At 39.4% G+C, this 22,141-nt stretch overlaps 1 protein-coding gene across 3 annotated transcripts in view; it reads right to left on the bottom strand.

Annotated features, from left to right (window-relative positions):
* The window catches only part of ENOX1 (ecto-NOX disulfide-thiol exchanger 1), a 509,484-nt gene that overhangs the window by 78,023 nt on the left and 409,320 nt on the right, over positions 1-22,141 (bottom strand). For all 3 annotated transcript variants that reach the window (XM_037894600.2, XM_043533288.1, XM_043533299.1), the window contains 2 exons: positions 14,020-14,126; positions 9,186-9,303 (listed from right to left, as the gene is read on the bottom strand). In XM_037894600.2, the coding sequence (XP_037750528.1) occupies positions 9,186-9,303; positions 14,020-14,126 (225 nt within the window). The remainder of the gene's footprint in view (positions 1-9,185; positions 9,304-14,019; positions 14,127-22,141) is intronic.

Here is a 22,141-nt window from a genome sequence, read left to right as displayed (position 1 = left end):
TCAACTTGTGAATTTTCCCTTTGCTAGATGGAGGTTTATCCCTGTTTTGTTGTAACTTTGAAACTAAGGCTAGAGGGGGTTCCTCTGTGCTCTTTGAATTTTCTGTTACTCTGTAAGGTTAACTACCAGCCTAAGTTTACAGAGGTGATTCTTTTTTCCTTTTTCTCTTTAAATAAAATCCTTCTTTTTAAGATCCTGACTGATTTTTCCATTGTTCTAAGACCCAGGGGTTTGAGTCTGTAGTCCCTTTGTAACCAGTTGGTGAGGATATATGCTCAAGTCTTCCCCAGGAAAGGGGTGTAGGCTTGGGGGAATATTTTGGGGGGAATAGAACTCCAAGTGGTCCTTTCCCTGATTGTTTGTTAAATCACTTGGTGGTGGCAGCGATCCCACGGCAAGAAAGGAATCTGTGCCTTGGGGAAGTTTTAACCTATGCTGGTAAGAATAACCAGGGGGTGGGGTCTTTCATGCGGGTCCCCACATCTGTACCCCAGAGTTCAGAGTGGGGAAAGAACCCTGACATGGCCAAAGCCCAACTTTTTTACTTTTAGAAATAGGTCTTATTCTAGTAAAGTGTAAATGCAGTTAGGGGCCGAGGCACAAAAGCTTTATATCGGACAAAGTGTTCTAACAAAGATCACTTTCCACAGAGGGGAGAGTGTAATTGGGAAAATGATGCTAATAAAGGCTGTATCAGGTTGGGAGGAAGCTGAAAACAGCATATGTTCCACTATTGTCTCTTATTGATTTTGCTGCCAACATCCCACTTCAACAACGTTACGGTTGCATTTCAAGATTCTTAATGGAGGGGTATGGAAAAAAATCAATACACACAGCCTGCTTCTGCTCCCATCGAAGAGAATGGGAGTTTTGTTATTAACTGCAATGAGAGCAGGACACGGCTCATTCTGTGTCTTTCTACTTCCAACAAGGCTACATCTACTGCTTATTTTGTGTTTTCAGAAGGTGAGCTCCTGCTGTTTAAATAGGGCATTTCAGTGCCAGACTGTAACTCTATGTATTCAAATATGTTGCCCTGCTATATTAAACCTAATGAAAAATTATGGCTTGTATCCTGAGCTGTGAAAGTTGCAGTAAAAGGTATAGGATTTGAAATAAATTCTGAGAACAAAACCATTTCTTTTTAGAAAATATGTTCATGAAGATATAAAGCAAATAAAAACATTTTAATTTGACATTTACTCCTGTAAAAATGTTCTCTTGTTACTTTTAACTTGCACCAACTATGGCTTTACTAAAAAATTAACAGAAAAACCTTAAAAGAGAATTCATGAAAAGACATAAATGATTTTCGTTTATTTGGGACACCCACAAAATCTCTTTTCTACTATTTTTGAATGCAATTTTGCAAAAAGTGAAATATCCTAATATTGGCTCAGGAAATTATATGAACTCTTTTCATTCCAGCAATGTGCTGTTAATTTTGCTCCAGCACAATCTGAAAATTTATTTTAACATGCTGTCAAAATTAGACACTAAGGTTGTCAATAAAATGACACTAAAATAAATGCAAATTTAGATTGCTGTCATAAGTGGCTGCTTGGTTTTGTGAAGATGTTAGGTTGCTATAGCATTTTCCATAGCAATTTTGCATCTTATTACATAAATAATCCCTCAGTGTCCTTAAAGCTTCCTAAACAACAGGATTAAATCTATTCTCATATGTAATGATCCTGCATCAAACCTTATCAGTATGAAATACCCAGAAAACATAATAAAACGTAATCTAGATAATAACCTTTCTGGCAGTTGAAAGGCATCAAAGCACCACAGACTTTACCACATTGCAGATTTCAGTTAACTGGTCATTTTCTCCAAATCCTTATTAGGTAAATATTTTTGAAAGTTATGTTTTCTTTTAGAAACAAAAGTATGGCTATTAACCCCTTCATTGATGTGTTGTACTATAGCAGAATGTGGCTCTGGTCCTGGGCTGAGGAAATGTTAATGTTGCAGAGGAACATACCTGATACATGGAACAGGACATTTGTTATGTTTTATCAAAAAACAAACAAAAAACATGCAGGTTTGGCAATCTCCTCTGGCCCTGATGCAGCAAAATACATATTCAGGCCTAACTCTAAGCATGGGAACGGTTCTATTGAAGTTAATGGGACTGCTCACATGCTTCAAGTTAGACGTGTGCTTAGAGACCTTCCTGAGTCAGGGCTTGTTTTTGTAAATGCTGTGGAAAAATGCAATATATATCAGTGTACAAAATCCTGTTAGAAAGCCCAGGTTTTGGTCTGCCTGATGAGTGGACTGAGCTCAGCTCCCAACTGGCATGCTGGGAAAAATACATATACAGACTTATTACCTGATGGAGGGAGTGAATATCTTGTCTTGCTCTCTTGTGATCATCTCTGATGGTCCCCTGGAGCACAAAGTCTCTATTGGAAATTGTGTCCAGACTTTTTCCCCTCAAGAGAAAGCTGTTTTGATATACGCTTTTTGTGGGATAGATCCTCATCTATAATAAAGTACCTTTGCCTTGCTCCAAGAGCATAAAGGGGTATAAATTTCCCTTGTCCCCTATCCCCCGAGAACTTGGGGATTACCCTGATGTTCCTACAATTTAGTCCTTTATATTTCAAATATTGTTTTCTGTGCTGTTGCTTGTCAAAACCCCTTGGTAGAGTGAAAGAGGCAGGGTTTTTTTACTAAATTCTATCTTCCTCCTCAGATGCATATTAATTTATTATTTAGGGTTGCTTGTAAGTTTGGGTTGTTGATTACATAGAAATTTTATTGATTTATGTGAAGAAAAAAGGGCACCGACCCATTCATCTAAGGGTAATAAATGAGAACATTTACATGGTCTTTGTCAAAAGATATAAAGAAAGAAAAAGATAGATTTTATGAAAACAATACTATTACTCTAACATTTGACCTAACAGTGGAAAGCAAGGAAACCAACAAGCAATAATAAAACAAACAAGTCAAAAATTGATGGTCTCAAGTAAAACCAAAATATCTGATTTACAAGAAAATGAAGGGAGAAACATCCAGTCATTAGAAGTAGAATGAAGAGGGAAAAAGCAAGAGGTTTTGAGAGGGGGAAGTAGGAAAAATAAAGTAAGAGCAGGAATAAGTTCCAAAATGTCACGCCTAAGAGATTTAGGTCTTGTTAATATTCACAATTGCACCAGTTTATCTACTCAACATTTTGCACCCGTTTAACTAAATCAACTTAAAATCAGACCTTTTGTTAAACTTGTGCGACTGTGGATACAGACAAGGCCTGAGAAATGGCAAGAGAAGATTGAATCATGGCAAGAAGAATCAGCATCAGCCAGGTCACTTCTGCATTTTGAGGGGCTTTCCTTGAAGATTTCTCATCCAAGTAGAGATCAAGCCTGCAATTTGTGAGATTTATGGAGAAGCCTAATTTTATCCCGGGTGTAGTATTATTTGCATAGGGTGTGATTTTCAAACACTGACTAAGTCACATAGGTGGTTTTGAAAATCCCATCCTAGAGGCCAAAACTGCACTGACTTTGGAAAGTTGTATCTATATTATGTGCATAAACTATGTACCCCAAACACATAATTACATACACAATTTATAGTTGCTTAATTTGCTGTTGTGCATGAAACTGCCTGTCCTACATGTACAACTATATGTCATGCATATGTCAAGTACAAGGGAGACACAACTTTTTATTACTTTTATTGCAGTAGTTCCTAGAGGCCCAAGGTCCTTACTGTACATATAAATATAGTCAGAGACAATCCTTACATCAAACAACTTACAATCTAAATGGCGAGACAGACAATGGGTAGACGAAAGGAAGCACTATTACCCCCATTTTAAAGATGGGGCACTGAGACACAGAGTGATAAGTGATTTGTCTGAGATCACACAGGTATTTTGTGGCAGAGATGGAATATCACCCAGATTTCCTGAGTCCAGGTCAAATGCCTTAACCACAGGACTACGGTTGCCAACTTTCTAATCGCACAAAACCGAACACCCCAGCCCCACCCCTGCCCCACCCCTTCCCTGAGGTCCCGCCCCTGCTCACTACATTCCCCCTCCCTCAGTGGCTTGCTCTCACCCACCCTCACCCACTTTCACAGGGGCTTTGGGTGTGGGAAGGGGTGAGGGCTCTGGGATGGGGCTGGGGCTGGGGATGAGGGTTCTGGGTGTGGGAGGGGGCTCTGGGATGGGGGTGCGGGCTCTGGGGTAGGGCTGGGGGTTGACGGGTTTGGGGTGCAGGAGGGGGCTCTAGGTTGGAGGGGGCTCAGGGCTGGCTGTTGGGGTGAGGGGATGTGTAAGGGCTCTGGGATGGGGATGCAGCTAGGGATGAAGGGTTTGAAGTGCAGGAGGGGACTCCAGGTTTGGGGGGGGCTGAGGGCTGGGATAGGAGGTTGGGGTGTAAGGGGTGAGGGCTCTGGGCTGGGGCCAGGGATGAGGGTTTTGGGGTTAAGGAGGGGGCTCCAGGTTTGGGGGGCTGAGGGCTGGGGCAGGAGGTTGGGGTGCGGCTCCCGGTCAGTGGTGCGGCAGAGGGGGCAAAGGCAGGCTGCCTGCCTATCCTGACACCACGTTGAGCACACCGGAAGTAGCCAGCAGCTCCAGTACAGATGCGGGGGGGAGGAGGCTCCACTTGCGCTTCTCTCGCCTGCAGGCACCGCCCCCAGCTCCTACTGGGCAGTGCAGAGCCGGTGCTCAGGGTGGGGGCAGTGCATGGAGCCCTCTGGCCCTCTGCTTAGGAGCCAGACCCACCGGCTGCTTCCGGGGCGCAGTGCGGTGCCCCCGTACTGGTAGGGACTAGCCTGCCTTAGCGTTGCCGCGCCACCGACCAGACCTTTAACGGTCCAGTTGGTGGTGCTGACTGGAGCCACCATGGTCCTTTTTCAACAACCGGACACCTGGTCACCTTACACAGGACCATCCATCCAGTGGCCTTTTGAAGGTAAGTGTCTTTTCACTTTTATGGCTGCCTGAAAAACTCTCTCCCTCATTGGAGTTGCAGTCAATAGAATTAATAGCACATAATCACGATCTGTTGTCTTTGGAACAGCATAGCACCTGTTTCCCTTAAAGGAAAAGTATTGATATCTCCTAGGGATACAGCAAACTTTTTTGTTATCTCTGCAGGATGCAGCTTCACTTCAATAATTCTTAAAATTACTTCTGAGACTTTTACTTTTGAGTCTCTGCTCCCAATGCCAGCAGGCGGGAGACCAACCATCCATAAATTCCAATTGTTCTAAAATTTTTCCTCTATTCTCTAGCCTCCTGTGCAGGGTGCCATTTTTCTGAATTAATGCTTCAATAACTGCACCTTGACTTTCAAATGTATTAATGAAGTCAGTTGCCAATTTTTTAGCAATCTCTCAGTTTTACCTCAGCAAACTTCTATTTCCCTTAAAGCTCCAAAATACACAATGCAAATAAGTCAATGTTTACATCTAAAGCTTGACTTGTGGAAAACAGGGCTCTAAAGAAATGGCTGCAAACTGTGGGTCAGATTCCCTGGGCGGTGTCTCTTGGAGTTCACCATCAGTCCCATGCTGTGGGTCCAATCTGAGAGGGATGGAGAATACAACAAGGTGACCAAGACTCTTAACTCTGCCATGGGGCCTGAAGACTTCAGGCAGCCCCACAGAGTGGGCATGGCTGGCCAGGAATGAGACAAAGCCAAGCCATCTGTGCTAGTTCAATATATCTCCTGCGTAGACTTCAGTGGCAAGTTTCTGATGGAACCTCAGCAGCAGTTTAAAAATTCCTCTCTGCTGGTGGAGGACAGTACTGCAGTTTGCCCTGTCCCTGGAGGCGTAGGGAATGTAACCTGTACAACCTCCTGCTCATGTGAGCAGGGTCTTAATGCCTCAAGCCCATAAAATGTGATGTCTCGGTACAACACTGCTCTGAGTTAGGCTGTGTTTGCTCAGAATGCTGTGTCTCTGCATTGCAGCATGGTCTGGAGGAATGAGTACATGGCTGGGAGTCAGGAGTCCCTGAGTAATAAGCCTGGCTTTGCCACTGATGCACAGTGTGGCCACGGTTTTAAGATAAAGAATTTCTGACATCAATAAATTAGGGAAATGAACAGTGAGAAAATCAATAGGCCTGTGGGTAAAAGAAGTAAATTTAAGTCTAAAATGCAACAATGTACTTTGTACTGAGGCACTATTAAGCTGCACTGTATATCCTTAAGAAACAAACCTGAATCCACCAAAACATGCAGTGATTAGTGCAATTTGTAATTTGCAACAAATTCGTGGCTGGCTTGAAGACCTGACCATGGTTCCCAAAGCAAACACCTCGCTGCCAGACGTTTCACCATCTGCTCCATAGTGCACAAATCCACAGTCCCCAAGAGCCTGGCATTAGCGTAGTGCCACTTTGAAACTTAAACTTGATCAGGCTTCAGACTACACCTGACAGATGAGGACTCTTGCACCTCCCTGTTCTTAACATGGGGCTGGAATTCACCCCTCTTTATCTCAATAGACTTAAGTATTGACAAGACACAAACTAATACTTAAGTCTATTTCATCTCAATAAACTTAAGTATTGACATGAAAGATCCCACAAATATAGCCTTTTCATTCTAATCAATCTAGATGTTAGGGACGTATGTGGCACTCATCACCATAGTATCTAAATGCTCGTGGATGCGAAGTTATTTTTGCCCAAGGAGAATGATAGTACTTGATTAAGCAGATGAAATGGTTTCAGAGGATTGCTGAAATTGTAACTTTAACTGTAGTAGTGAGAACATTTAGTAAAAAATTCCAGCACCTGAATTCACTGGGAGGCAAGCTTTTTTATATAAGGGCTGACTAGAACCCTTAGTCTATTATTAGTTTTCTTAAAGGTTTATTTGAATGCGGTGCTCTTAAATTGAATAGAGATTGAATCATTCATCTTTTGCTCATTCTTGCACTGTCCTACCCTTCATGAAAATTATATACTTTTACTATGCTGCAGATAGACAAGGATTTAACAGTGAGGAACATGTCAAAGTTTGCTTACTGAACAAAGGTGTCCCTTTGCAGTATAAAGATTTTTTTTTTTATATTCTCTGTAGAATAGACCATGTAAATAGATAAGAGAAGAAAAAAAGTTGGGTCAGGAATGACATATTAAAGCAAAAAAACAAAAAACAAAAACAAAAAACCTGAAATCTACAGCAAAGGAGGGTGAGGATCCTGACTAATAGAAAAGGGTGAACAGTCAACAAGCAGAGTCTAATTCTCCTCTCAGACAAGTTTTATACTAGAGTAAGTTCATTGGTTTTGAATAGTTACTCTTAGTTGACACTAGCATAAGTGAGAGGAGATTCAAAACATTGATTTTAAAGTCTAATGTTGGAAAAAGAAAATGGTAAAATCTAGTTTTGTTATTGGGTGATTCTTCATAGGGAACAGGCTGGATCAACTACATACTGGGACAAATTCAACCCTGGTGTAACTCTGCTGAAGTCAAGAGAGCTACACTAGTGATGGCTTTGGATGGCCACTGTATTTGATTTATACCACTGAATTTGCACTTTGTATGTGATGTATTAGAAAAACGGTTAATGATATTATGAATGTGAATGATCCGTCCAAGACAATAATAAGAGACCAATTCAAATCAATTAAAATAGCAGGGGAGGGAGAATCACAGAAATCTCTGTTTTTTGTCTAAAAATAAACAAAACAAACCTACTGAAAAATACATCTTTTCACTACAGGAAAACCCCCACATATTTTCTACTGGTTAATATGATGCACAATGGCTGAACTGCACCACAACCTAAGCATTTATTCGTTAAAACACAATGAAATATTAAGTATGACTGTTCATAGCATAATTATTTTTCTTGAGTCCAGTGAGTTGGCATTGCTCACCTTTTTTGGTTATTGTTAATTATAATTATTTATCTCCATAAGCCTGGACATGCCAAGGCAAATGATTATATGTTCATAAGAATCTGTGATTGCCAGCAATACTATGCCCACAGAGCCACTGTGTCAGCTCCAATCACTCTACTAATGAATACTAGAAAATTCAATCCCATACAATTATCTTAAGCAGAAATTAAAGCTGCTCATAGGAGGGTTTATTATAGCCATCTATCTTTCTGAAAACCATTTTTTCCTGTAGTAGAAGTGCCCTTTTCCTGTTCATAGTGAAAGTTTCTTTCCACAATGGTATCCTACTTTTCAGTCTTTATTTCTGGAGATCTTTAATCTCCCATAGCCACTGGCACCTGTGCGGTAACCACTTTTCTCTTGCATATCTGTAAGCACGCATATGTGTATACATGCACAGACATAGGACCCCATCCATGATGGGAGAAATGGGGTCAGGTCATAGAATCTGGAACTTGTGTGCAGACGTTTAGGTCAAATGTATGTCATTGTTAACGTCTTGAGTTTGTGCATATAACTTGCCCCATCTTTGCCCATATACCTCATCTCTGTCTGGCAATGAAGCTTCATCTAGGCCTTCTGCAAGGCTTTCCTTCTTGATGCTGACTAACACAGGGCTCAACCCTTGTCAGCCCCTCACAACTCTCTAACCCATTGCTGACATGAAGATCAAGAAATCAAAGAAAGGATTCAAACCAAGGTATTCCCTTCCGTAGTGCATACCAGTTACTCAGAAGTCATTGAGTCAGCCCAATATCCACCTCCTGAATTGTTTATACTGGGATAGCTGAAATATATCAAGTATACTTGCTCTTCTTTTCATGATAGGCAAGAGTGTCAATTAATGCATATCTAGTGCCACACTTTGAAATGTGTGTCTTTAAGAGTTAATTCCATGGAAAATTCGGATAATATACATGTAAATATATTTGCTGGAAAGAAAAGGTGAGGTTCAAAGAATATTGAATGAAACAGAATTTCAGCTGCTTTTATTTAAATATGACATTATTACTATCCTGGAATGAAATACAGTTTTGGAAGATGAGAAGAACCTTACTGAAAGACCCAAAATGGAAGCAACTATGGAAAGAACTGGAGCATTCTGATGAGTATGTTTCTTGGAAGGTGACAGAAGCACTCTAGATACAAGTGAGAGTCATACAAAGACAAAATGTAAGGATAATTAAATTAAAAGTAGATATTCTATGTTATATAACTATTTTCTATCACTCATCTTCGTTTTGAAATGAACAGTTTGACATCTGATAGGATATTGTGAAGGGTTTCAACTTTACCTGATTCATCTATTCTCAGCTTTTTACTGGGATTGTCACCGCTATCATCATCAGACATTTCCATCTCCTCTTCACGGCGGATCCCCATGAGCTGTTCGCTGTGAGCATTCCGGAGCTCCTAAAACCCAAGATGACCCTGGATCAGTATTGACTTCCATGAACTGATCTCTCTATTTCTAAACAACCAATTTAAATGTTATATTCTGATATTTTAAAAAATACATATAAATAACCCATGAATGTTAGTACAGAATCAGCACAAGATTCAGAGTTAGAAGGGCTCAAATTGAAGGGAATGGAGTTCTTTGTGTTAAAATATTTTAAATAACTGAATATGTCAAATATACCATTGGGAAAAAAACAACCGAGAAGATGAGTTCCCCTTGTTAAATTACTACCGGTCCTACCCAGGCAGATATATTTCAGTAATGGCAACACTTAATACTGCATGTAAAATGGATGTATAAAGGTGCTATCAAGTTGGCTAAAAAAATACTAAGCTTTAACTCTCATAAGCCCTAGGTTTCTATGCCTGCACCATGGTAAACCCAATTTCCACAAATTTTAAATTCTCTGCATAGAAACATCTTTTTTGGTAACATCTGCATCTTGATATGAAACAAATGACAGCTACCAGCCTATTCTCAAAAAAACCCCTAAAAGGGCAGACAGGCAGGGAGCCTGTATGCATGTAACTAAGTAAGTGATCAGCAAGCATGTGGGCTTTATGAAAGTCCAGAGTGTCTTTGTCCTCAAAAAATAAAACAGGACAGTATTGGTGTAATGACTGGCTTTTGAATGGTTGCAGCACAGAGAAGACTGAGAGAATTCTATTTTGTCCTAATAATACTGTCAGGTGTAACACAGGGATGTGGCACGGTGATTAGTGTAGAGCTTTTCAGGCAGCAGACAGCTAATTTTTCTATCGACAAAGAGCCCAATTCCCAAAGAGATGGTTTGAAATCTTTGAAATAAGGAAAAGTCAATGGAAGGAATAAATAGTGCTAAAGGTTCCAACTATTTACCCATGTAATTAACAACAAACTCTCATAGTGGGAGGGAGAAAAAAAAGGAGGGTGTTTCCTTGGGGCTGCGCCTTGAGTTCATCAGTAAATGTCATACACTATAATAAAGGTATATGTATCTGTTAATCACTGCAAGGGCAGAGAGGCTAATTAATGGGTGTTTTACACGGGAATCATTTGAAATTCAGAAAAATGACTAAAATGGTAAATTGAAAACCAGTATTGAATGAATTAATTGCATTTAAGACAGAAATTCATAAAGCACTTTGTAATTCCATATTGAAAAGAGCCACAATCACTCTTTACTGGAGAGTATGCTTTATCTTCTTAAAAACCAAATGATTAATGTATTTTAGACTGTAAATGTCCCAGAAGCATCTGTTTCAAAACTGTCTTTAGCAGCCAAACAATAATCTTCTCTGGGAACCTCAAAGAGGTCCCTTTTTTCTTTTTGTTGCCAGAAAAGCACACATAGTGAGGAGAGGTGACAAGGGAAATGTAAGCACCTTAGCAAAGGAGGGAATAATCAAATAATATGACTTGAATCAAGAGAGCTATTTGTTGACATATGCATAGTATTTTACAACTGAGAAATAGGAGTTGTCCATACACATTGCCCTCAACCAGAGATTTCAGAACCTCTTAAGTTATTTTTGATCGTTTTCTTTCTCCAGAAAGAAAAAAAGAGCAACAACTTTCAAATAAGTAAAGATGTTTTGTGAATTAACATTTATGGAAAGTCCTACTTTTAGGCATTTTACTTTAAATAAATTTAAAAGCCAGCAAATGAATGATATGATGTGTCCCCGCATGAAAAGTTAGTTTAAGAAGGGATCATTTAAATCTGCTTCTGTACCAGATGACTGGAGGATAGCTAATGTGACACCATTTTTAAAAGAGGGCTCCAGAGGCGATCCAGTAGCAATTACAGGCCAGTAAGCCTAACTTTAGTACCAGGAAAACTAGCTGAAACTATAGGAAAGAACAGAATTACTAGGCACATAGATGAACATGATCTGTTGGGGAGGAGTCAACATGACTTTTGTAATGGGAAATCATGCCTCACCAATCTATTACAATTCTTTGAGGGGGTCAACCAACATGTGGGCAAGGGTGATCCAGTGGATAAAGTGTACCTGGACTTCCAGGAAGCCTTTGACAAGGTCCCTCACCAAAGGTTCTTAAGGAAAGTAAGTAGTCATGGGATAAGAGGGAAGGTCCTCTCGTGGATCAGTAATTGGTTAAAAGAGAGGAAATAAAGGGTAGGAATAAATGGTCAGTTTTCAGAATGGAGAAAGGTAATTAGTGCTGTCCCCCAGGGGTCTGTACTGGGACCAGTACTATTCAACATATTCATAAATGATCTGTAAACAGTGAAGTGGCGAAATTTTCAGATGATATAAAATCACTCAAGCTAGTTAAATCCAAAATAGACTGTGAAGAATTACAAAGGGATCTCACAAAACTGGGTGTCTGGGCAACAAAATGGCAGATGAAATTCAATGTTGATAAATGCAAAACAATGCACATTGGAAAATATATCCCAACTATACATACAAGATGGTGGGATTTAAATTAGCTGTTATCATTCAAGAGAGAGATCTTGGAGTTATTGTGGATAATTCTCTAAAAACCTCTGCTCAATGTGCAGCGGCAGTCAAAAAAACCTAACAAAATGTTAGGAACCATTAAGAAAGGGATAGATAATAAAACAGAAAATGTCATAATGTCACTATATAAATCTATGGTAAGCCCTCATCTTGAATACTGCGTGCAGCTCTGGTCACCCCATATTAAAAAAAGATACATTAGAATTAGAAAAGGTACAGAGAAGGGTAACAAAATGATTAAAGGTATGAAACAGCTTCCATATGAGGAGAGATTAAAAAGACTGGCACTTTTCAACTTGGAAAAGAGATGACTAAGGGGAATATGATAGAGTTCTACAAAATCATGAACGGTGTGGAGAAAGTGGACAATGAAGTGTTATTTACTCCTTCACATAACACAAGAACCAGGGGTAACCCAATGAAATTAATAGGTAGCAGGTTTAAAACAATCAAAAAGAAGTACTTCTCACAATGTACAGTCAACCTGTGGAACAAGTTGCGAGGGGATGTTGTGAAGGTCAAAACCATAACGGAGTTAAAAAAAGGATTAGATAAATTCATGGACGATAGGTCCATTAATGGGGATTAGCCAGGATGATCAGTGATGCAACCCTATATTCTGGGTATCCCTAGCTTCTGACCTCCAGAAGCTGGGAGTGGATGTCAGAAGATGGACAATTTGATGATTGCCTCTGAAGCATCTGGTACTGACACTGTCAGAAGACAGGATACTGGGCTATATGGACCATTGGTCTGACCCAGTATGGCCATTCTTATTTTCTTATTACTTTAACATAGTTGAAATAAACTAACAGAAAACCACTTTTCACATCTCCCTAAAAGACAAGAAGGAATACACCCACATCCCCAACTTCCAGTTAAACAAAGACTTTATTTGCCACCCACTTGAATTATTTATGAACGAAATGCAAAATACAGCTCTTAACAATAAATTATTCTAACATTTTATTTTAAGTGTCCCATTATTGTGAAGTCATTTGGTATTCGCCATAATAACACTGATAATAAAAATTCATTTGGTATTCATGCGGATGTTACATCTAGTGCCATTGGTATTCAACTGTAATTTAGCATTAGTTAATGGGCACTTAAAACACACCCCAAATGATTTATATCACAGCACTTAAGTGTTTCTCAAACTAAGTGTGCAACACTTATTTTACAAGTGTACTACAAAATAATTAAATAAGTGCATCTTACCTTCTATAGTTTTTGCTCTGAGACAGGAAATCATTTAGAGGACTGTAATGTTAACAATTAACATACTGTACTACATGGAAATAAGCAACTGTATGTAAATTACTTTTATATAGAAAAGAAAGAAAACAAAGACAGCGGTACTTACTTTTAAAATACGGGTTCATAGCGTATATACTGAATTAAAATCGAAAGCTGGATGACCAATAACACAAAACAGGACTACTACTTTCTTTGCTGACACTCGTGTAAAGGAAAGTGGAATCCCAGATCTCTTTTCTCATTTTCTTTGCTCATGCTTATGACAGTCACACATGCATGGACTTGGATAGTCACCCTAATGTGTACTATTATTACATTTATACTGCTGTGTTTGCCAGCCATGAACTTAGAGTCAATACAAGCGATTGATTTGTTTTTTAAAGATGGACATAAAATAGATGGGAAAGAGTACCTCCGTCTCTGGACTGAATACACTTTACTGATTATTAAGAAATCTTTATTTTATTTTCCAGCAAAGTCATATTACTATGGCCATATAATGATACAACCAGAACAAATCTCTATAATATATATCTGTTTTATTTACCAAATCTCAGTGCCTTCCTAAAAATGTATCGTTTAGTATGAGAAAGACTTAATTCTAAAATGTATTTATTTTAAATATCTTTGCTAATTTCTCCATTTCTTTTCATTATTTCAGAGTGGTAAACATATTCCTCCAATGATTTCCCATTTCTTGTAAAAGAAAAATAAAAACACATTGCTCTCCAACTTAGTGTTATTTAACAACATTTATTGTAATGGGAGCAATGGGAGCAATACATACTGTAAATGAGATAGTATAATGGCTAGCTGATTAACTGCTAAAACTACAGCTGTAAATATTGCTGAATGCTGTATGTCCAGCTACAGTCACACTTGTTCTGTGTCAATCCAGCTGTGAGATGATGGATAAAAAGTAATAATAAAATCACCAACCTCAGAATGCTTTCGCCAAATGTCTATGTTCTTTCGCTGAGCTTTCGAGAAATGGTCCCAAGCTTTTTGTCTGGTAGAAGCGTTGAAAACGGCCACAATCTGCTCAACTTTGGTGAACAAGGAAGTCAAACAAGACAAGCAATTTATGTTGTGATCACTATAGAGAAGCAAAGCAAAGACACTAGGAGTCTATGGATGATGTCATTACTGAAATAACATCATCAATATCCATCCAATCATGTGTCTTTTGTACTTACATTTTATCAATGTTGGAGATGTCTCCCTTCAAGTCTGTCTCCATAACTTTAGTCTATACAATCTACAAACATATACTGAAGAATTTGCATGCAGTTGCCTCTTGTGCATAATTTGTGTGCTGTGTGTACATCCATATAAATGTTGGGGGAGGGGGATTGTGTGGAGGAGGAAGATGTGTTAGAGGCAAGGTGTGAGGTAGGCCCCCACTCTAATGACATTATCCCAAAGAGGGCCCGTGAAGCTAGGACTTTGTATTAAACCAGACCAACAGCTGAGCTGTTGTGCTGGTCTGTCAGTTTAACCTGAATAAGCACCATTTTTGTAGTGAAGTTCTCTATGATTTACCTCTCTGGATTCGTTGGCTAAACTAGCATTATCTGTTTTGTAAAGCTATCATGTTCTGTCTTTAAAGCCTACTAGAATCAAGGAAAGGATGGTGGAACTCTGCTCATGTCCCACTTCCTGCGCCACCTGAGCTGGTAGCTCCATATCTTACCTCACCCACATACTTAGTTGCTGTTTTCCTCTCCCCTGGTGATTCATTTCAAATCATGGGACTTTAAGGCTATGTCTACACTAGAAACATTACAGTGGCATTGCGGCAGTGCTGCATCTGCAGTGCTGTTGTTGGGACACTTACTACAGCGATGGAAGGGGTTCTTCCGTTGCTGTAGTAAATCCACCTCTCCAAGAGGCGGTAGCTAGATGGATGGAAGAATTCTTCCATCAACCTGGTGCTGTCCACACTGAGGCTTAGATTGGCTTAATGATGTCTCTTCAGGGGTGTGAATTTTTCACACTCCTCAGCAATGTAGCAGGTCGACCTAACTTTCTAGTGTAAACTAGTCCTCAGCCTTGGAGAATACAGTATAGCCAATTCTGCATTGGCTTCCCTAGAATGGGCTAGACAATTTAATAGGTTGTTTTCATTTCTGACTTCTATGATGTCAAATCAATGTATAAGGCCATGGATGTTTCTGCTAAAATGATCAACAGTGAAACAGTTAGCAATATTGGTATTTAAACTTTCATCCTCAGACTCAAGAATTAATCACACAGACAAACGGCTTGCTTCTCTTTGCACTATTGTTCCAAGCTATTTCCAGATTCAGGAAGACAACACTAGGTTGAGTCACATGAGGAAGCTTTTCTTTAAAACCACCAAGGCTGGTTAATTAACTGCTAAAAGTACAGCAATAAATATGTTTAATGAAATTTTAAACTCTGCTTAAACTAGATAGGCTGTTTAAGGAGTACTGGAATGGCATTCTGGTTCAAGTTCTGACTGAAGTCACAATAATTTCAGCATATTAACACTTGCTTGTCTCCAAAGGTAGAGTTATATAGGAATGGAATTAAAATGTATATATTTATTAAATTAATTTAAAAAGATTAATGTACCCATGATTATATGTATATAAATGAAGGCTAGAATTTAATGGTTATGCTGCGTTAGTGACCCCGGTGCACAGAGAATCCTACTTAATTAACAATCTGTGTTTAATTAGCAAATGGAAATTCAAGTAGAAAGGATTCACAAAGATATAAGAAAGTGCTGGTTTACCATTTTCCACTAAAAGGTATTAATAGGATCATCTGAATTTTGTAGAAACCTTTGAACTTTTAAATGTTTAATTAAAAAGTTCTTTCTACAGGTGCTAACATCTATCAGAAATCTTTATCTGATCATTTCAGAGGCTCTCTTCAGTGAAAACTCAAGGCAGGAAGAGGTCACAGAGATTTCCTATCTTTCTTTTATAGGCAAAGTGAAGAGTGTATGGCAGGCCTTCTTCAATGATCAAAATTCTCAGGTGTTCAAGAAATAAATCAAAAAATAAATGTTAAGTGTGCAATAAACTAAAAAAGTCAAGCGGTTATGCACAATATTTTCCAAGCTACAGCTCTGGATATAAATAAAGGGAAAAAACTAGGAGAGAATGCTAAGTGCCCATTATAATTAACATAACAATTAATAATACTTAGCACTCATAGCGCTTTTCATCCATAGATGTGACAGGAGGACTTTTGAATTTCCTAACATTTATATATTAGCTCTTATAATACTTGGTTATTTTCATTTTTTTAAAATAATTGAATATGAATATGTGGAACCCAATCATGCAGTCTTCACTCTGGCAAAAATTCTATTGACTTTATTTGCCTAAGTCAAGTCTCTGGAAATACAGAGAGGCTCCACTGACTTCAATCGAGCAATGACAGTTTGCACCAGTTGAGGGTCTACCCCTTTTAGTTTCTCAGCTTCAGCTTAGGGTAAACCCATACAGGAGATATCAGATTCAGAGAACCATATTTGTAAAGATATTTATGTGCCTAAAGGTGCAGATAGGTGCTTAGTGGGGTTTCAGAAGTGACTACATGCTTAACTCCCATGGTGCCTAAATACCTTTAAAAATCTGGCCCTCTGAGCCTGACTCTTCCCTATATGAATGTATTCTCTGCCATACAGAGACTACTCAGGGGGGCAGAACATCAGCTGGTGCAAATTGTCATGGTTCCATTGTAGACAATTGGGCCAATGGAGTTATGACAATTTGCATCAGCTGAGGATCTGCTCCAGAGTTCTCACTTCCAGTTTACTCATCCTTCCTTCATGGATGAAGTTTGGCCAAACATACCTAAGGCCCTCAACCTTGGTTTGACCCCTGAAGTTCCTGGAAGAACTGTGCCAAGAGGTGCTTCCTATCTAACTACTGACCCTGGCTCAGCCACTGTGTAACATGGCCAAGGCCCTACCTGTAAAACGGGGTTAATAATTCTTACCCATCTCTGTAAAGTTCCTTCAGTTCTGAGTGTGAACAGCACTGTAGAGTATAAGTGCTTTGTATTATTATTAAGTATCATTAAATATTCACCAACAAACAGCTGTATAAAATTATATAACAAAAATTTCATTAGCCATATGCAAAATTGCTTCTTGTTGAGAGAGAATATAGGTAACTGGCCAAATTTAATTTTAAGAATATCATTGTTCTGGAAGGATGAAAAAACCCCAATTCTTTTTGTCCTTCAATATAATTCAGATTTGTTTCCAATTTTCCTAAAAACTCACTCTAAGGCTTTGCGATACTTTGTGTGGTGTGTTTCACACAAAGGATTATTATACTATTGTTTTTCTGCTGAGTTTTAAACCCTGAAAACCAGAGTTGATATGTAGGTGTCAGCTAATGGTTCACAACTGCAACATTACTACAAAATAATTTATAATTGGTGGAAACTTATATTAGGCATATTAAATAGATACTTACATCATCATTGTTCAATATTTGTTGCCATAAACAAAGTGGGCCAAATTATGATATTCCTTTTAAATGTAAAGTATATATATATATGAACTATAAATCTAAGGATGTAGGGAGAAAGAGGACTGATCTTAGGGAGAAGTGGAATATTTACAGTTGAAAATATGCCATAACATAGCAAGTTTACTGAATGGAGAAAAGATGGGGGTAAAGGGCTATACAGTTCTGTAAATAGGGAGACTATGGGAGAACATTTGTTTTCCACTATGCACATTAAATACATTCTTTCAACCACCTACACAAGTTAAGGCTGAAATTGCATCTTGAAGTTCCAGTGACAAAAACAAGCAATTCAAATTGTGCTTTGCTTGATATTTCATTGATTATTATGCATAAATGAAGATCTTATTCCTTTTATGCAATAAAAATGTACATAGGCAACTGAATGTCTCACAGTACTTTACAATAAAAGGAAACAATGAACTAAATAGAATCCAGCTTGGCCTAAACTCAAAACAAAAAATCAGAACTCATATCATGGACAACTAATTCCAAAATTGAGGGGTATAGAATGAAATGGTCCAAACACGAAATGATTGTAGGTGGAATAATGGAATATGCTGCAATTTATCTTAGAAAGATTTTAAAATGCATGACAAGTGATACTGAAAATAAAAGAAGGATTTCACCCATAAAATTAACGTTGAAAGGAAATTTTACAGTCAACATAAACATGATTTTGGAATAAGGACTCCAAGACAGGAAGAATGTACATAGTTAGCCTGGTCTTAGTCAAAAGCCTGTCTGCTGAGTTCTGAATAAGCTGGAGTCTGCCAATCAATTTGGCAGGGAGCCCAGCAAACAAAGAATTACAGTAGTCAAGGCTTGATGTTATAAATGAATGGCTTAGAGACTCCAGGTCAGCTGTGGATAGAAAAGGGCGTATTTCTGGCAACTGTCCTGGTATGCATTTGGTGACATATTGACTATGTTCCAGCATTGAGTCCAAGACCAAAATTACCCTCGGCAACTTGACATGTGATGTTGACACAATATTTCAGTTAAGTGGCAAAGGAAAGAAAGATACAGAATTTTATAATTAATCAGGTCCAAAGAGAAGCATTTGGGTTTCAATGGTATTTACTTTCAGAAAAGTATTTATCTTCTGCACATTAACAGCCAAAAGGCAATAGAGCCCATTCATTGTTACCCAAGATACACTGCCAGAGAGGGAGAAACAGATGTGAATGTCATCAGCAGAACAGAGCAGGTAACCTATAAAAGTTAAAAATACCACCCATGAAATGCAAAGCACAGGACTTAGAGTAGCATGTGTTGGAGTTTGCTAATCAATTAGACATGCTATGACAGACCCCATAATGCATTTGTACAATAGAGACCTACATTGTACTGGCTGGGCAATATACTACATCTACCAAGGGTAACCAAACACCATGGTTTGAAAAGAAAATGAGGGCAAAGAGAGAATGACCGTTTGCTACAACTCAGTCAGAAAATAACAGCTTACCAGGGTAAATATACCTCTGTGTGATTGACTGACAAACTTCCTCAGAGTTGCTGCATTTTCTTCAGGTTAGAGCTACTGCATTGTGAAGGGAGGCTGCCACACCTGCCAATCCCATCTCAGAGGAAAATTTATGGGAGAGCCTAAGAGAAGGGAAGTTCTGCAAGGAGCCTTCTGAAGAGCTTCTCCCACATTGTGCTGGTGGGTGGGTGAGAGGGTTTGCCACTGGGAAGACTAAAATACCGACCCCAAGTGCCAGGAATCCTAAGGGATTAATGAGAGACCAATGCCAGCCATGCAGAAGCTCTGTGTGCCCTGTTGTCTATTGGTTTGCTGGCCGCAAGGCTTCAATGGAGGCTTGCTACCAGGAATACCCCCTTGACATGTCTGCCCTCAAGGTCACCCTTAAGAGGAAGATCCTCACCACCCAGTGGGTTCTCTGGGAAAGGATATGCTGCCCCAAGTTGCATAGAGTTTCTTGGGATATCTACATCGTCTCAAGGGGAAAATGATGTGAGTTTCTCTAAACTGCTCTACACCCAATGCAGGGCCACTTCCCACCACCAGCCCAACCAGCCTGTGCCTTTCCCCTGTATGGATCTCAGCTTTGGAGAGATCCATGAGTAAGGGTCTTGGGGAGGGAGATGCTGCCAGACAGGCACTGAACCATCCCTTCTGCATGAGAAGGATAAGAAATGAGCATGAAGGCCCCCCTCTCTGCATGGATCTAATGGGTATGATTCATCCCTCTCTTATTTACATACTCTGTCCTCATGAAATAGCCACAATGCATTTGAGAACAGATAATGTGTCCAGTATTAGGGGGTTTCTGGGTCAGGAACATTGACCCCAACCACAGTGCCCTCCTGGCCAACATTACTATAGTCCTCCTTCCAGTCATTGCTAATTCTTAAATAAAAATCCCCCTTGGCTGGGATATCTAAAGGTCCTCCATAACCACAGAAAGGGAGTAGTGTCTAGGTGTACCATATGTGTGTGGTATAGCTATTTATACAAATACAGATTATATAGAATCATAGATTTGTAGGACTGGAAGGGACCTGGTGAGGTCATCTAGTCCAATTCCCTGCACTCATGGCACGACTAAGCATTATCTAGACCATCCCTGACAAGTGTTTGTGTAACCTGCTCTTAAAAATCTCCAATGATGGAGATTCCACAACCTCCCTAGGCAATTTATTCCAGTGCTTAACCACCCTGACAGTTAGGAAGTTTTTCCTAATTTCCAACCTAAACCGCCCTTGCTGCAATTTAAGCACACTGCTTCTTGTCCTGTCCTCAGAGGTTAGAAGAACAATTTTTCTCTCTCCTCCTTGTAAGAACCTTTTATGTACTTGAAAACTGTTATCATGTCCCCTCACAGTCTTTTCTTCTCCAGACTAAACAAACCCAATTTTTTCAATCTTCCCTCATAGGTCATGTTTTCCAAATCTTTAATCATTTTTGCTACTCCCCTCTGGACTTTCTCCAATTTGTCCACATCTTTCCTGAAATGTGGCTCCCAGAACTGGACACAATACTCCAGCTGAGACCTAATCAGCGACACGCCCACCCCAAATAGTTCAATTTTAAAAAATCAGCCCCTGCAAGCTCCCACCTCACCCCCCATTGATCATATTTGTACAAGTCAATGTTATAATGTTGGTTGTTAAGAAGTTGGGTGACTGGCAGTGATATTACCTGAGTTTTGCATGTTACAATATACAAATTACCTCATATAAGTGGAGGGAAAAAACAACTATAAGTGTTTTTATTCATTCCGCCTTGCCTAGCCTTTCCTCTGCAACAGAAATTATAACCCCTCCCTTCTCATGATGTCCTTCTAATTCACTGTCATTGGCCTGGGCATAATTTGGGGGCAGCATGGGAGGGCACTGCTCCCCCCTCCAAACTGCCTGGCTCAGGCAGGCATGGAATTTGCCTCCCATGCATGGCCCTGTTGGCCTGGCTGGAGTTGCACCCCCAAATACATAAGTCAAACTATGCCTATGATCATTGGTTGCTGTTCTTGGAATGTGCTTTTCTCTTACAAAGAAACAGGATGAGGAAGACCTAAAGAGGGAACATCCTGGGAATACTGAAACTTCCATATGCCTCAGAATCCATAACAAGACATGCACACTCACTTGTTCCAAGCACTTATATTAATAATTAAACAACACTTACTTCTAGAAAAGTAGAAACACTTCTTGTTGTATGTTGAAACAACAGAATGTACTTAAATTAAACAGAGCTCACCATGTCCTACAAGGGATTGCTAGGAAATCTGTCCGAAAAATAAATGTTGAAAATCTTTTAAGATTTGAAATGTGGTTTAATTTACAGTGAAGAAACTGGCAGCCCAGTGTAACAAAGGGCTTTGGCATCCTGCCATGCAATAAATCACTTGAACTTAACAAGACCACTACACCTACATGTCATTTCTCAGCAAACTGGAACCTGTCACCATGCCAGTGTGATACAGTAGGGCAGCTATAGATGCACAGTACCTTCTCTGTTAATGCTGACATTGTGTAGTAAGGAATAAAGCTTGTGGGCTATACTCTGACATCACAGAAACAAATCTAATTCAAAGAAAGAATCTGTGGATGCTACTATCTTGATCACCTTGACTGGATGTTCTGCTATCCCTAATGTACTGTGCAATTAGCGGATCTCCTTGATAATTGGGACTGATGTGGTTTTTGTTGTAGTTGGCAGATAGTTCTGCAGATAGTCGAGACTGTCACAGCTACTTTTGTGTTTTTATCTCATCAGGAAAGAGCTCCAGGAGGAGGTCCTGAGAGGAAGAGGCATCATAAATGTGCCTGGGCTCTGACAGGTTCCCCTCTGGGTAGGGACTCTCCTGAAATAACAATGTACCAGGGCAATAGAACATGACAGCTTTATGAGGCTCCTTCTTCTGAATGAAGACCAGGAGGGTACATTTGTTTCAAGTGTCAGATGATTTCCTTTGCTGAGGGAAAAAGACAGGGCCTCATTTGTCAGCCAAAAAGTCATCTGTCTCATCCGAAAAAAAACCTTTCTAATTTCTAATGCTGGAGAACATTTGCTTCCC

The sequence above is a fragment of the Chelonia mydas genome, chromosome 1, assembly GCF_015237465.2.
Source record: "Chelonia mydas isolate rCheMyd1 chromosome 1, rCheMyd1.pri.v2, whole genome shotgun sequence".
Classification (NCBI taxonomy): domain Eukaryota; kingdom Metazoa; phylum Chordata; order Testudines; family Cheloniidae; genus Chelonia; species Chelonia mydas.
The sequence above is the reverse complement of the archived record's forward strand: the minus strand, read 5'-3'. Positions and strand labels throughout refer to the sequence as shown.